We start from the raw sequence: 15556 nt of genomic DNA on the forward strand, positions 1-15556 counted from the left end.
GGGGTATAAAAGTTTCTGTATGTTCAAACAATTCGGTTCCAGTGTTTGGTATTTGGTGGTTATATATTTGGAGGGTGGTATCATATTTGTGTGGTTTAGTATCTGGAAATCAACAAGGGATGGTTTACAAAGAATAAGGCTTACATCTCAAAGATCAAATGATGTGATCCGGGTTCAAGGCTGTATGATTCAAAGTACTCACAATATAAAACAGAGCTATTTTTGAATATTAACAATATTTCACAAGAGAATTTAGGAATATTTGCAATATATCTCGAGAAAGGTTTAAAAGTACTTGCCTTATCTCAACTGATTCCAACTTCACTTATACTTGTCTAATGACTTTATTTAACAACCGCTCGTCTACTTTTTCTATGCCTCACTTCTATTCACTGATCACTTGCTTTATTTTCTACGCATCGATTCCATTTTCTGATCACCTGCTTCCCTTTTCTATGCCTTGCTTACTCTGCTAGGCATCATAAGTATCTATCAATATTCATCTCATATTATTCTAATTATCACATAGATGTCATAAGGTTTTATCTATCCTTCGTTTTACCCAAATCCGATTTTTGGATTGAAAGTTATGGCTAAAACAGTCCAACAATAAATACATAAGCATATAACACATCAATCAAGTAGCAAGTAGCACCTAACACGCAAGATACTCAATTAAAATAATTTTTAAATATTCGGGGTCAAAATGATTTTCCAAGTATTTAATACGAATTTTTTAAATATTTTTCGGAATTAAAACGGGACTCTGAATCATTTTAAAATTAAATAATAGGGTTCGAGCACCTGAATCTGACTTTAAAATAATTTTATAATAATTATTAAGCCTTGGAAATAATTTAAAATAATGTTTTAAAGCTTGACACTATTTTTCAGGATTTTTAAATCAAGATAAATAATTAAATCTAATTAAATAATCAATTAAAATTAATTAATAACTAATTAAATTAATTAATCAATTAATATTTAAATTAATTGACCAATTAAATAATTAATTATTAACTAAAATTAATTAATTAATTAATTCATATTTATTTTTGAATTAAAAATAATTTTTCAGAATTAAAGTAATGATTTTTGGAATTGAAAATGAATTTTAGAAATAAACTAATAAATTTTTGAATTATTTAAAAAGAATAATTCACAGAAACGGTTTCAGGTTGGGAATTTTTGGGGGAAGTGGATCAAAGAGGAGGGTTTGGTTTGGGGATGCCGGAGTTCATGAAGAACTCGGCCGGAAACTGGGGAGTAACCCAGAAACCGGCGAGTCTTCGAACTTCTGGCGAGCCACAAAATCGGCCGGAACGGGTCGATTCCAACCCCGATTCTTTCCCAACCCGCTACACAATAACCCAGCCGTTTTATTCCACTCAACAACAACTTGGAATCCTTCTCAAAACTCCAACTCCGGTCTAAATGGCCATGGAAACCGGCAAGAAGCTCGGTTTTTCCGGCGAAACTTCAAAAACACAGATTACTTAACCAAATTCAACGCTTCAGGTACGAAAACGAAGTCTAGGACATGTCTAATCGATTCACATGTTCAAAATTAACAACCACACTATGATTTATCCAGAAAATCAAAAATAAAAATGACAGAAACTCAAGAACTCGGTTATATCGATTTGGTAACAAAACGAACAAAATAACAACATGAATCAACTCCAAACATCATAGGGAATCTATCCATAACATCAAAACTGACTGACAATCACCAGTATTCAAAAACGAAATTCGAGGATAATATGAAAAAAATGAAATCGAGTAATAATCAACCTTATTTGGAGATTTTGGTGCGGATACGATTGTCTTATCGAGAGCTTCGTTTTGACTATTTATACGCCTCCATCGGATTCCAATAATGTCTTCAAATTCTCGTTTGATTGCGAAGAACACGAAGAACACAGTTCGTTTCTCTGGATAATTATATAATTAACTGTTTACAAATGAATTTCTGTACAAAATAAAATACGGTAAGGGCTATTTATAATTACGAAATATTGGTACCCCGTTGGATCATACCAGATATAAAATATTACGTTTATTTGAGAAAATAGATCCAAAACGGTACCGTTTTTGGGATAATTATCCAAATCTGTATATTTTGTACTGCAGTCTTGGTCTCAGCGCTTTGATTACACGTACTACGAGATGATAATTATACTAGTTTAATAAAAAGATCCCGTTTATCGAAAATACGGGTTTTATCAATTTACCGAAACAAATTTTGTATCGAAAATATTACGCCGGGACCCGTACGGGGAAAACCGTACGCCGGATCAAAAAAGTCAAAACATGAAAAATGCTCGGAATATTGCAATTAGGGTAGGAAGGAGTTTTCGGAAGAGTTTTGGGTTGTAAAAACGTATAAATGGTTGAAGTCGGTTGGTTCCCGATTATATAAAATAGTTTATAAATACTCGGAAAAGTAATTTATTAAATCCATAAATCATTTATAAAATCATATAACAACATAGAAATTGATAGAAAAAAATCACAATTATCTATACTTTATTCTGGACTTATAAAAATTAAAATACTCAAATTATACCATATTTACATATCCAAAAATAGATATCACTTCACAGATAATTCACCAAAAATTCATATAATAATTACATAATATTTATTTATTAGCAAAAATAATTACACATCATATCCCGGATATTACATTTATTAGATGTTTTGGCAAAAAAATGTAAGCACATTTTTCTCCTTATTTTTGGGATAATTACTATTTTAAGATGTCGATGTATATAACTATTTCAGATGTATTAATTTCAACCATCTTTCAGAATTTTGTAACAATCTGTTGTTTTATCTTGTTAACCTCATAGTTATAGTTATTTTGAATGTTATATATTTCCTAATTTTTTGAAAAAAATAACTGTTGTTATAGAATCTTTAATATTATAGTTGAAAAACTGAAAATTAGGATTAACTTGTTAAGGTATAGCTTAAAAATGATAAAAAATTTAGAATTAACTGAAATAATAAATAAGATTAATAAAAGAATATATTTCAAATTATATTAATATTTAATATATGAATCTTGTATGTAATAAAATATATTATTCAAGAAAGTGGATTTCAAAAATCAATCACCAAGAAAGTATTTAAAAATGTATTGTAACTTGTAAGCAAAAAAATTCTAACAAAATGGAGGATTTTATATTACTTTCCGGATAAAGGGCATAAGAAGTTTAGATAAATAAATATATGCAGGAGGGAAATGGAAAAAAAAAACAGAAAGGGCCTGCATCATGATTACATAATTCTGCCGTCAGAAATGATGGATCTAAGTACAAATGTACGGCCCACTAAATTTTGATCCGGGCGTTTTAATAGCTGTCTTACCATGAGGCCAATTTCAAGAGTGGCCTAAAAGTCCAAATTTAGACAGATTTCGGTCCAAATTTACCCAACGGTGACTTAAATTTCGGTCCAAATTTGGACCGATGAATAGTGTTGGCCTAAACATCGGTCCAAATTTGGACCGAGAATAAAAATAATAGTTTTAATGTATTTCTTTTAGTTTAATACATAAAAATTTGATTTCGGGTATTTATAAATGTAATTAACCGATATTAGGATATTATTATTATTTATTTAAATAATAATTTTAATTAAAAAATATTTAAACGTAATTAAATAAATATTATTACATTTCTTGAATTCAAATTACGAATATATTCAAACATTAAAATAAAGATTATAACACATAAAACTTAATTTGAAACACAACATAAATAAAAATGCGATGAGAACTAATTCTGAGATGCACTAATTGAGATGCACTAATTGAGCATTTGTTTCTCAGAATATACTAATTCTGAGGATTAGTATTAGTTAACGATGTTTTAAGATTTAATTAATATTTGTACTTTTCTTATTTGAATGTTATGTTTTATTAACGGTTTTATTATAAAAATTATAACTAAATATATTTACTATTTTTCATATATATTTGAAGTTTAATTAGAATTCTATTATTCATTTATTTACAATTTTAAAATAAAACAAGTAATTAATAATAATAAAAAAATATAAAGATAATATTTTACCTCATACAAATATAATATATTTATTATTATAAGACCTTAAAATAATTAAATAAACATATTGAAATTTGGACCGAAATTTAGACCAAACTATTGGAGTTGGAGAGGGGTTAGGATCCAAATTTGGACCGAGATTTGGTCCAAATTTGGACAGAAGTTGCTCTAACAAAAAGTTGACCCGTAGGTTTAAAATATCCTTAAATAACTGTCATCATCTGCAAAATATGTGCTATAGTAAATAGGAGGAGAGGGAAGATGGGCAGGTAGTCAGAGACATGAACATACACACAAAAGAAAAAACTCCTCCTAAATATCTGTAGCACCAGTAGTAGTCAGTTCCTGTTAGATGAGAGCAAATATCACAGTGTATAATCCTAGATTAGATACAAAAATATTACTACTATTATTTAAAACAAACGGAATTACAATGTCTGCAGCATCATCAAACCAAGCCTCTGCTTTTCAAAATCCAAGAATTGTGGTGAAAAAGCTTTTAGCCAAAGCTCAAAGTGAAGGCGACGGTGCTGTTGTTAGGAGAAGCATCGGAAGGTAGTATTAATTCCTTTGTTAACAGAAAAGGCTTTCATTCAGAATCTATATATTAAGATTGTCTTGTTGTTTTTCCACCTTTTTTTTTAATCTGTTGATGGGAAAACCATTATGTTCAACAGGCCTGACTTGAAGTATTTGGATCCTTTCCTCATGTTGGATGAATTTGCTGGTACATACTCACAATGACATACTACTATTACTACTTGCTATATATTCCTTTTTGTTAGACTCACCCCTTCAAATATTCTCATTATTGTTTCTTTTTTCTTGTTGCAGTTTCACCTCCTGCTGGATTTCCCGATCATCCACATCGAGGTTTCTGTACCTTACAAAATTCTCAGCTGCTTAAACACTGTCTTTTCTTCTTCTTCTTCTTCTTTTATTCTTTACAATTCTTATGTTGTCGAATTCTTGACATTTATTTGCAGGATTCGAGACTGTGACATATATGCTGCAGGTACGTAAAATCAACATATATAAACATCGACCTTGATAGTTTTAAGATGCTGATGAGTTACAAAACTTTCTTATTTGTATTAGGGAGCTTTCACTCATCAGGATTTTGCTGGCCATAAAGGCACAATTGGAGCAGGGGATGTCCAGGTATCAAATACATTATACATTATTACTTTTTTCCAATTCTACACTCGCAATAGTTGACAACTGAATCCTGACCAAATTAAAATGTTTGTCATGAAAAAATCTACCCATACAAAACTAAAACCAAAATGTGTAGTGCTAAACTATTATATCAATTGCAGTGGATGACAGCGGGAAGAGGGATAATTCATTCAGAAATGCCGGCAGGAGATGGACTGCAGACTGGTCTGCAACTATGGATCAATCTTTCATCCAAGGACAAAATGTAAGAATGTGTCATTGAATTTCAGAAAATGACGGGACTTGTGTTTTCTCTAACTTGAATTTGTTTTTAAACCTTGTAGGGTTGAACCTAATTATCAGGAACTGCTAAGTGACGACATCAAAAGGGCTGAAATTGACGGGGTTCAAGTGAAAATCATTGCTGGAGAATCAATGGGAGTTGAGTCACCAGTGTACACACGAACCCCTACAATGTTTCTTGATTTCACTCTACAGCCGAAAGCTCATGTGAACCAAAAAATCCCCGATTATTGGAATTCATTTTTGTATATTATTGAAGGAGAAGGTGTTATTGGATCTTTCAACTCATCACCTGTATCTGCTCACCATGTTTTGGTGTTAAGTTCCGGTGATGGTTTGAGCGTGTGGAACAAGTCCTCCCAGGCCCTGAGGTTCGCGCTAATTGGGGGTGAGCCACTGAATGAGCCAGTGTCTCGATATGGACCTTTTGTGATGAACACGCAGGAAGAAATTGACCAGACTATACAGGATTATCAGTATTGTAAGAATGGATTTGAAATGGCCAAGTATTGGAAGTCTCAACAGTGAAAGAAGCCAAAAATAAATAGTAAAGCTCAACGCCATCTTTTGTCGATCACTATCAAAGCAACTCCTAAAAGGTGGATAATAAAGAATGATTTTGGAATGTGGGAGCATAAATTTCAGATAAAATTTAAGGAAAATTTCAGGCTTCTACAAGCTTGAAAAGGTTGATATTGTACTGAAAAAATCATGATTTGTTGCAATGTCTTGCAAGTTAAATTCCTTGTGCTTGTTTTAGTCACTTCTATTTTATGTGGCACCGTAATGATATAAAAGTCGATACTTCTTTTATTGTAAATATATCATATGTTTTAATAATTGATAAATTTCGGAATGATGGTGGGATATTATTGGATTATATAATTACGCGTGTACGAGGGCTGATATTTCAACTGAAATATTGAATTGCTTGAAGCACTTGGCACTTTTCAAAAAAAAAAATCAAGAAAAGTAACCCCAAAAACACACACTCACTTGGTGAGGTATAAAATGTTGAAAAATATGATCTTGTAATGAGGAGAAAATCTTTTTGGATACAACTTTTGTTCATTTTTCATCAACTCAAGTTTGGAAAAAGCATCAGAAAGTTTGACTTCTAACTCCTATAATATTCGAGCCTCTTTTTTTACAATCTAAATTTTGTCACATATCTACGGATCTACAAGTTATATTCAATTAATTTTTAATAACGATATTGACATCCTTGTCCGTGACAATCAATTATACGTTAACGATAATGAATATTCAATTTTAGAGCTACCCAGTCAAACTTTTAGAGGCTATAATAGGGAAATTATATTCAATCAATTTATAATATTTTTCACGGAATCTTAAGCGTCTGTTATAAATTATCGCGGAACGGTCAAATGACTAGATACCGCTGATATATGGCACTATAAAATTTCATTTAATTAATGTGTTATATTATAAACTAGCTTTATAACTCGTGCAAAGTACAAGTATAATCTAACATCAACTATTATAAAATTTGTATACATGTTTGTGAAATTAAATATATTTTCTGTTACTAGAAGTTATTTTATCTGTATATAGTCTTTGTTATAAGGATGAGTTTTTTTGACATGTGTATTTTATAGCCCAAATGAGACAGACACAATTTCAAAACTAATATGTTAATGAAATGTTCATGTTTTTTGTTGAAAAATATGGTATGGTGTGAGATGCACTTTTTTCAATTTTGTATCAGATGACTAGTAGATGATTTTTATAAAAGATGAACTTCAAAATGTTCATTTTTTTGTCAAATTCCATAATTGTTATTGTATGGCATTAAAATTCATTATTTGACAAGATCATGTTTATCGATTACTAAAAATTGAGTTCATTTGTATTAGTTAACTTAATTTCCTATATCTTGTATGTATGTTTGTATGTCTATATGTCAAATTCATTATTTGACAAGATCATGTGTGTATGCGTGTGTATGTATTTATATATGTATGCGTGTGTATGTATTTATATATGCATGCATGCATGCATGTATGTATGTATGTATGTATGTATGTATGTATGTATATATGTATGTATGTGTTTGAATTTTAAATGTGTTAAAATAAATTATATGATAATTAATTTGATACAAGTACAAGTACATGTGTATTGTGAACTTATAATACAAATACTATACGTATCCAAATAAGAATATGATATTTGTTTTTCGTTCGAATTTAAGTTTCTTCTACTGTTAATGGAATAATTAAAATATGAAATACGACATTAAATGCGATAATAATAGATATATAAAAATATAATAATATTAGTTTTTAGTCTATACTTATAAAATACATAGGTAATTATAAGTATAAGTATAAGTTCTTATTATACAATAACGTAGTAGTAATATTATATAATTATTAGTAATTAATGAGTTAGATGTAATTAATATATATTATTAAATTTGAAATTCATTATCACATATTTATGAGGGGTAATTAAGTAATATCAAATAAATAAATTGTCTCAATGAATCCCCTAGTTGCTTTATTATATATATAATAGATTATACTAGCATAATAACCTGTTAGGTCAGACAACACTATAGAAGGGGGTTGAATATAGTGTTTATACAATCAAATCGATTTAGAACACAAAGTATGTAACAGTAATCAAGTTTATTCAATATAATAATTTCTGTTACAAAGTAGGTCAAACTACTCTCTCAGTGATGAACAATATCACTAAGAGCTTCTAGGTCATAATGAATAATGTTCTCGTGAATGATAACACATATAGTATGGCGCCCCAAAATTCGGGGTCAAGAATCTCGGAGGCCACGCCATCTAAACCATTATAAGCTACATACCTCACATCACAATATATAAATACTCACACTTTACGACCCCACACTTGTCACACACACACACACACACACTTACAGGTTATTGTCTTGGAAACGAACTATTCATTACTAGATTAAATCAAACCACAAGGTGATAATTATTACAACCCAAAAGTAATTAAGTCTTACCGGGGAGTAACCTTTAAGTAATGCTAGTCCGTCGGCCAAATATACGTTTCTTAATTATTATCTTACATAAGTCATACTTATAAATAATCCGAACTAAAAATAACTGGAAACCAATCCAGCTTATTCGGACTACCTGTGGTACAACACCAAACAACCTACGGAACAGCTGGTCATTTCCTACCCGTTTCCTGGCTGTGGTTCTCATGGTAGGCATCTTGATTCATTGTTGTGTTGTGTCAATTTAAGAAAACAAGTGTGAGCTATGATGCCCAGTATAATAATGTACAGTATGAAAATGACTGTATGATAAACTTACGTAAAACATCATATATGATAATTATGTTTCATTCGAAAATAGTTTTCCGTGGTGATACACACCTTCTTATGAAAATAATTCTTTAGTGGATTTTATTATCCTGCGAATACCTTAATAGTAAACCCAGCACCAAGGCTTGGGTTATGGTATTGCATCACAATTCCAATAGGAAGAATATGACACTCGTTGGAGCCACCGCATACGATGATCAGTCGTACTACGATAATAGTAACATTTTCTACTAGTAGAAAGACGGCACCTTCGTATCCCGGTTATCACCCTTGCCACATACGGGCTATGTGTCCTCATTTCGGGTATACACACACTTCGCAGGTCCTTAGATACGTATAGTACCGTCTCCTACTGTATCGGTAGTCTATCCAATACACGAAGTACTTGGATCCTACCCCTCCCCTGTCCTTTAGGAAATCATATCATATACTTGGAATCATCGAACTATATCGAAGTTCCCCAAGCGTTTTGCTTGTTGATAGGCACAACTTTACCTCATATATATATATATATATATGTACTTCCAAAAGTTTTAGGAGGAAGTACTAAGGATGTGAGTTGACTGTTGTCAACAGATAAGTAAATAAAGGGGGAGTTCCTTTTGAAACTATATTCAAAATATTTAAAATAAGTCGAGCATTATCTCCGACGATCTGAAATTATTCGAATGATTTTCCGAAAATCAAAAAGTATTTTACATCAGGTATTATGATTTTTAAATCATAAATAAACCCTTTAATAAATAATAAATAATTAAATATTAATCGATAAATAATTAAACCTCGAATGAGTTTACTTGAAAAGAATATTTAAATAATATCCCTCAACTAATTTATGTTTGCGTAATATAATAATCTTTTACATTTAATGGAGTTTGAAATAAATATTCACTGGAGAATATTTCATCCATGATAAGTAAATAGTTAATAAATATTTCTTAATCGAACGATAAAGTATAGTTGAAGTCTTGGGAGTGCCTAGTATGGTTTTTGGAACCTAAAATAACCATCAAAATCAAGAAACCAAAGAAGAGTTACTATTTATACTATTCATTATCAACTTTCTTGATTTTATTGAACCCATCAAACCTTGATAAAAAGAGCTCAAAGATTTATCTTACCTTAATTTGGTTGTTAGGAAGCTTGAGAATTAATGGGAGGATTTATCCATGGCTAGAGCTTGAAGATTTGAAATTGGTTTCTTGGTTGAAGGTGAAAGGGCCGAGTGGGAGGTTTTAGAGAGAGAGGGAGTGTTTTTATGCTTGCTTCCTTGGTTGCTTCTTGGAAATGAGGTTGTGATATCTTTTTATTTGATTGATATTATCTAGTTTAGATCCTAGGATTTTATTCTTGTTGCAAATCTTGGGGATAAATCCAACTAGCTTCCTAGTTTACAAGCTAAACCACTTGTTTAGCTCTTTAGCTTACTATTTGATAGCCTTGGTTGATCATCCTACACCTTAGCTCACTATTTGATAAAGTAACCATGGTTACTTTTCTACCATGGTTAGTTAGTGCGTTACGTTTATTTAATCGTCTACGCGTTCGCTCGGTTGCTTAAACGTTTTCAAAATACTTTCTCGTAAATGGTTCGCGACGTAATTCCTTTCGTATTTATTCCTTATGTTTTGAATTATCATACTTGGATATAAATCCGTAGGGTTTTAATTTTGTAATTATATTGTGATTCCCGTAATCCTCGATGATTCGTAAATATGGTCATTTTTCAAAGTTCGTTTTTTTCGAAAACTAATAGCGTTTACATACACTCATTTGGTACGTATAATCATAATATCAATTCCGAAACTCATTTTCTCATGCACTACATAGTGTGGGCTAAAAATTTTCCCCCGTCCCTCAGTGTTACTATTCATTAAACATTTTACAAGGTCTCAAAAATTCTAGTTATTACAGTCTTCCCCTCTAACAAGGATTCCGTCCTGGAATCAATTAGAAAATAAGTGGGGGTATCTATTCCTCATTGCGTCTTCAAGTTCCCAAGTTGACTCTTCGACATTTTGATTTCTCCACAAAATTCTAACCAGCTTCACAGTCTTGTTCCTCAGCACTTGTTCTTTTTGGTCCATTATCCTTACTGGTTGCTCGATGTAGGTCAAGTCTGGTTGTAAATCTACCTGCTCGTATTCTATTATGTGTCGTGCATCTGCATGGTACTTCCTTAACATGGACACATGGAACACGTTATGCACTTGTTGCAGATTAGGGGGCAAGGCGAGCTCGTAAGCTAGAGGTCTTATTTTCCTCAAAATTTCAAAGGGTCCTATGAATCTGGGACTCAGCTTCCCTTTCTTCCCAAATCTCATCACTCCTTTCCACGGAGATACCTTCAATAGCACTGAATCTCTAACTTCATATTCCCTATCCTTCCTGGTCTGGTCGGCGTACTTCTTTTGTCTGTCCTGAGCTGCTACCAGCCTTTTCCTAATGAGTTCCACCATTTCCCTGGTCTGTTAGACTAACTCTGGTCCTATTATCTTGTGTTCTCCAACTTTATCCCAACATAGGGGAGAGCGACATCTCCTTCCATAAAGAGCTTCATACAGAGGCATTTCTATGCTAGCGTGATAGCTGTTGTTGTAAGAAAATTCGATCAGGGGTAAGTGGTCATTCCAATTTCCTTTAAAATCAATGGCACACACTCGTAGCATATCTTCTAGGTTTTTGAATAGTCATTTCGCTTTGTCCATCAGTCTGAGGGTGGTAAGCGATACTCATGTTTGGTTTGGTGCCTACACATTCCTGGAAGCTTCTCCAAAATCGGGAATTAAACCTTGGGTCTCGATCTGATACTATGGCAACAGGGACGCCGTGTCTCACTACAATTTCCTTCAAGTAAATATCCACTAGCTACGGTGTACCTTTTGTTGATTGGTAGGAAGTGTGCAGACTTGGTCAATCTATCTATGATAACCCATATGGCGTCGTGATTGGTCTTTGTCCTTGGTAGGCCTGTCATAAAATCCATGGCTATATGCTCCCATTTCCATTCGGAAATTTCCAGGGGCCGTAATAGTCAACTGGGTCGCTGATGTTCAGCCTTCACTCTCTGGCATGTCAAGCACTTGCTGACCCACTCTGCTACTTCTCTCTTCATGTCAGGACACCAATAATATTCCTTAAGGTCACGGTACATCTTCATACTTCCTGGGTAGATTGAATATCGGGAGATGTGCCCTTCGTGCAGCAGCTCGTCCTTTAACTCTTGCACATTGGGAATCCAAATTCGGGACGTATACCTCATGATCCCTTTCTCGTCCTTCTCGCATCTCATTTCCTCACCGGTCGATGTTCCTCTTTCTTTACTCATCTTCTTTTCCTGACATACTCGTATCTTTTCAGTCAGTTCCGACACTAGCTTAATCTCAAATAATCCTTCTGTTCCTTTACCGGTCGTCCTCACGTCAATTTCCATCTTCTCAAATTCTTTAAATAATTCCTCAGATGTCATTATCATTTTGAGTCTTTCCTTCCTACTAAGGGCATCAGCCACCACATTGGCTTTACCCGAGTGATACAAAATTTCACAATCGTAGTCCTTAATCAACTCTAACCATCTCCTCTATCTCATATTCAGTTCATTCTGAGTAAAAATATATTTGAGGCTTTTATGGTCTGTGTAAATCTCATATTTCTCACTGTACAGGTAGTGTCTCCAAATTTTCAGGGCAAACACTATAGCTGCTAATTCTAGATCATGCGTCGGGTATTTGCTCTCATACTCCTTCAATTGTCGAGAGGCATACACTATAACTTTTCCATGCTGCATCCGTACATATCCTAATCCTTTAAGCGATGTGTCGCTGTATATCACAAACTCTCCCTTTCCATCGGGAAGAGCGAGCACTGGTGCTGACACCAGCCTCCTTTTCAGTTCTTGAAAGCTTTCCTCACATTTCTCTGTCCATACAAACTTTTCTGTCTTCCGGGTAAGTTTAGTCAGTGGACTGGCTATCTTAGCAAAGTCTTGCATGAACCTCAATCCTGGGGAGAGGGTACCTATTCTTTATAGTCAGCTTATTCAATTCTCGATAGTCTATGCATAATCTCATACATTCGTCCTTTTTCTTTACGAACAGTACTGGCGCTCCCCATGGCGACACACTGGGTCTTATCATTCCATTATCTAATAATTCTTGCAGTTAGGAAGCTAGTTCCTTCATCTCAACTGGGGCTAGCCTATAGGGAGCCTTGGATACTGGTGCCGTTCCTGATGCTAATTCTATAGCGAACTCTATTTTTCTGTCGGGTGGTAACCCTGGTAAGTTCTCTGGAAACACATTCTCGAATTCGTTCACTATGGGTATGTCCTGTATATTAGGAACTTCCTTCTTGGTATCTACCACATAAGCCAAATAGGCCTCGTTACCTTTCCTTAACAATCTTTTTTCCTGTAGCATGGTCATAAATTTCTGGTTCTGTCGTTGACCTCTAAACACTACTTCTTTTTCATTTTGCATTCCGCTCACAATCTATTTGCGCTCCATTAATGGATAGCCAATCCATTCCTAAGATTATATCGAATTCTCCTAACACAAATGGGATTAGGTCAACCTCGAAGACCTTCCCTTCTAATTTCAACTTGCACTTAGGGTGTACTAGATTCACATGAATTATTTCTTTGTTTGCTATTTCCACTTGTAATATCTCACGTAAGGGTACGACGTTAAGTTTTAACTTTTTAGCAAAATCTTGAGATATAAATGACTTGGTTGCTCCAGAATCAAATAGGACATTTACATGTTCAGAATTTAACAGAAGGGTACTTGCTATCACGTCAGTGTTTCGGACAGCATTCTGAACGGTCATGTTGAAGGTCCTAGCAGTTGGGGGCCGATTGGATGCAGCTCTGCTTATTCCTGAGGTTGAGGGCTTCAATATCAGGCAATCCTTCCTCACGTGCACTACTTTTCCATATTGGAAACATATCTTGTTGTATTGGGGACATTTGTTGGCAAGGTGTCCGGGTTGGTCGCACCTGTAACATTTCAGAGGGGCTCTCGCCTGGGTGCACACTCCAAGGTATCTTTTTCCACATGTCTGACATTCGGGTATTGGGGCACGGTGTTGACTATGTAATGTTGCCCTAGATTGTCCGCCGCCCTGGCCAACACTCTCAATTGGGGCCTTTCTGAATCCGGGGCCTCGTGCAGGTTAGGACACCACTCCCCTGACAAACCTGCTTGGAAGGCTCCTGTTCCCGGTTCCTACTCCTCCTCCTCCGCCTTGGCTTCCTATCTTCCTCTTCCTATTTTCCTTTTTCTTCACACTCTGCTCGCTGCCAGCTTCAACAATCGAGGCTTTCTGCACTAAGGTGGCATAATCTGTCAGCTCTAGTACCGCCACTCGGTTTTGGATCCACTATTTTAGACCAAGCTGAAACCTTCACGCTTTCTCCTCTTTGGTATTCACAAACTCAGGCACAAATCTTGACAGCTCAGTAAACTTGGCCTCATACTCCGCCACAGTCATCTTATCTTGTTTCAAATCCAGAAACTTAATCTCCATTTGGGTCTGTATAAACCTAGGGAAATACTTTTCTAAGAACAGTTGGGTAAACCTATCCCATGGGATCATAGCATCAGTCTCTAGGTTTCGTTTGGACTCCCACCAGTAATTAGCTTCTCCCTTCAGCATGTAAGAAGTGAAAATGGTCTTGTGTCGTTCCTCTACACCTAGTATCTCGAAGGACTTTTCTATCTCTTTGAGTCAGGCCCGTGCTTCAACGGAGTTGGCAGATCCTAGAAACTCTGGGGTTTTAAGAGATTTGAATGCCCTGAAGGCAGTGGCTGTAGTCTGTTGGGCAGCATGCGGCTGTGGTGGAATGGTCTGTTGGTTCAGATTTGCTCTTAAAAGTTCCATAAACTCATTCATGGGGTTTCCTCCCTAATGGGTATCCTCAGCCTATTCTTCTAGATATTCTTCCTCATCATATTCATTATAGTCTAGGTCCTCTTCACTTTCTTCATTCACTACAGGGTTAGGTTCATTCCGTTGTTGGTTAACAGATTCTGCGGGCTGTGCCCTGGTTCCTCTTCTACGGGGTGGCATTGTTCTGATAATGAAAATTTGTCAATATAGTTGCAATTATTTACAGTTGGATTAATTTATTCATATGTAAGCATGTCATCTATCTTTCTACGGGCTATGGCTGGGGAAGCAGCTCTGAAGTCCCCTGGGTATCCTAGTCTGATGGCTCTCTCAGCTGTTAGTGCCTGGCATAACTCCACAATGCGGGCAGATGCCTCAGTGATCTCAGGGTTAAGCTGGGCCACCATCCAGTCATGTACAGCTACATGTATGGTCACCTGGGGTGGTAGAGTTGAGTCTGTGTAATAACCCCAATTTTTGGAATTTTTGAAGCACAGATGAATAGTAACTTTTGCTGATGATGTTGATTAAGGAAAATTATCAGACCACGCTATATAGGAGTACTGTTATGGAAATTCTAAGATCGTATTAGTATTTCATAAAGTAAATAAGTGTATGTAAAGATCGTCAGAATCAAAATCCGCACACTTTGATTTTTCCCGAAAATCCACCATATACCGAAAGAATTGAGTATAGGGTAACATGATAAAAAGGATTTAAATTCAAGGATTTTTAGAGAGGATCATAAAAGGAATATAAAATATTGAGAAAGGTTTAGGGGAACCTAAGTAATAAG

The 15556-nt window shown here is 34.5% G+C and overlaps 1 protein-coding gene across 1 annotated transcript; it reads left to right on the forward strand.

Moving 5' to 3' along the window:
* The first annotated feature begins 4301 nt into the window (after positions 1 to 4301).
* Positions 4302 to 6374, forward strand: LOC141712687 (pirin-like protein). The gene is made up of 7 exons (XM_074515719.1): positions 4302 to 4628; positions 4751 to 4800; positions 4908 to 4946; positions 5060 to 5088; positions 5172 to 5234; positions 5393 to 5496; positions 5576 to 6374. The coding sequence occupies exons 1-7, from the start codon at positions 4426 to 4428 to the stop codon at positions 6060 to 6062; spliced, it is 975 nt and encodes a 324-aa protein (XP_074371820.1). The 5' UTR covers positions 4302 to 4425; the 3' UTR covers positions 6063 to 6374.
* Positions 6375 to 15556: the final 9182 nt, after the last annotated feature.

This window comes from Apium graveolens, chromosome 3, assembly GCF_009905375.1.
Source record: "Apium graveolens cultivar Ventura chromosome 3, ASM990537v1, whole genome shotgun sequence".
Taxonomy (NCBI): domain Eukaryota; kingdom Viridiplantae; phylum Streptophyta; class Magnoliopsida; order Apiales; family Apiaceae; genus Apium; species Apium graveolens.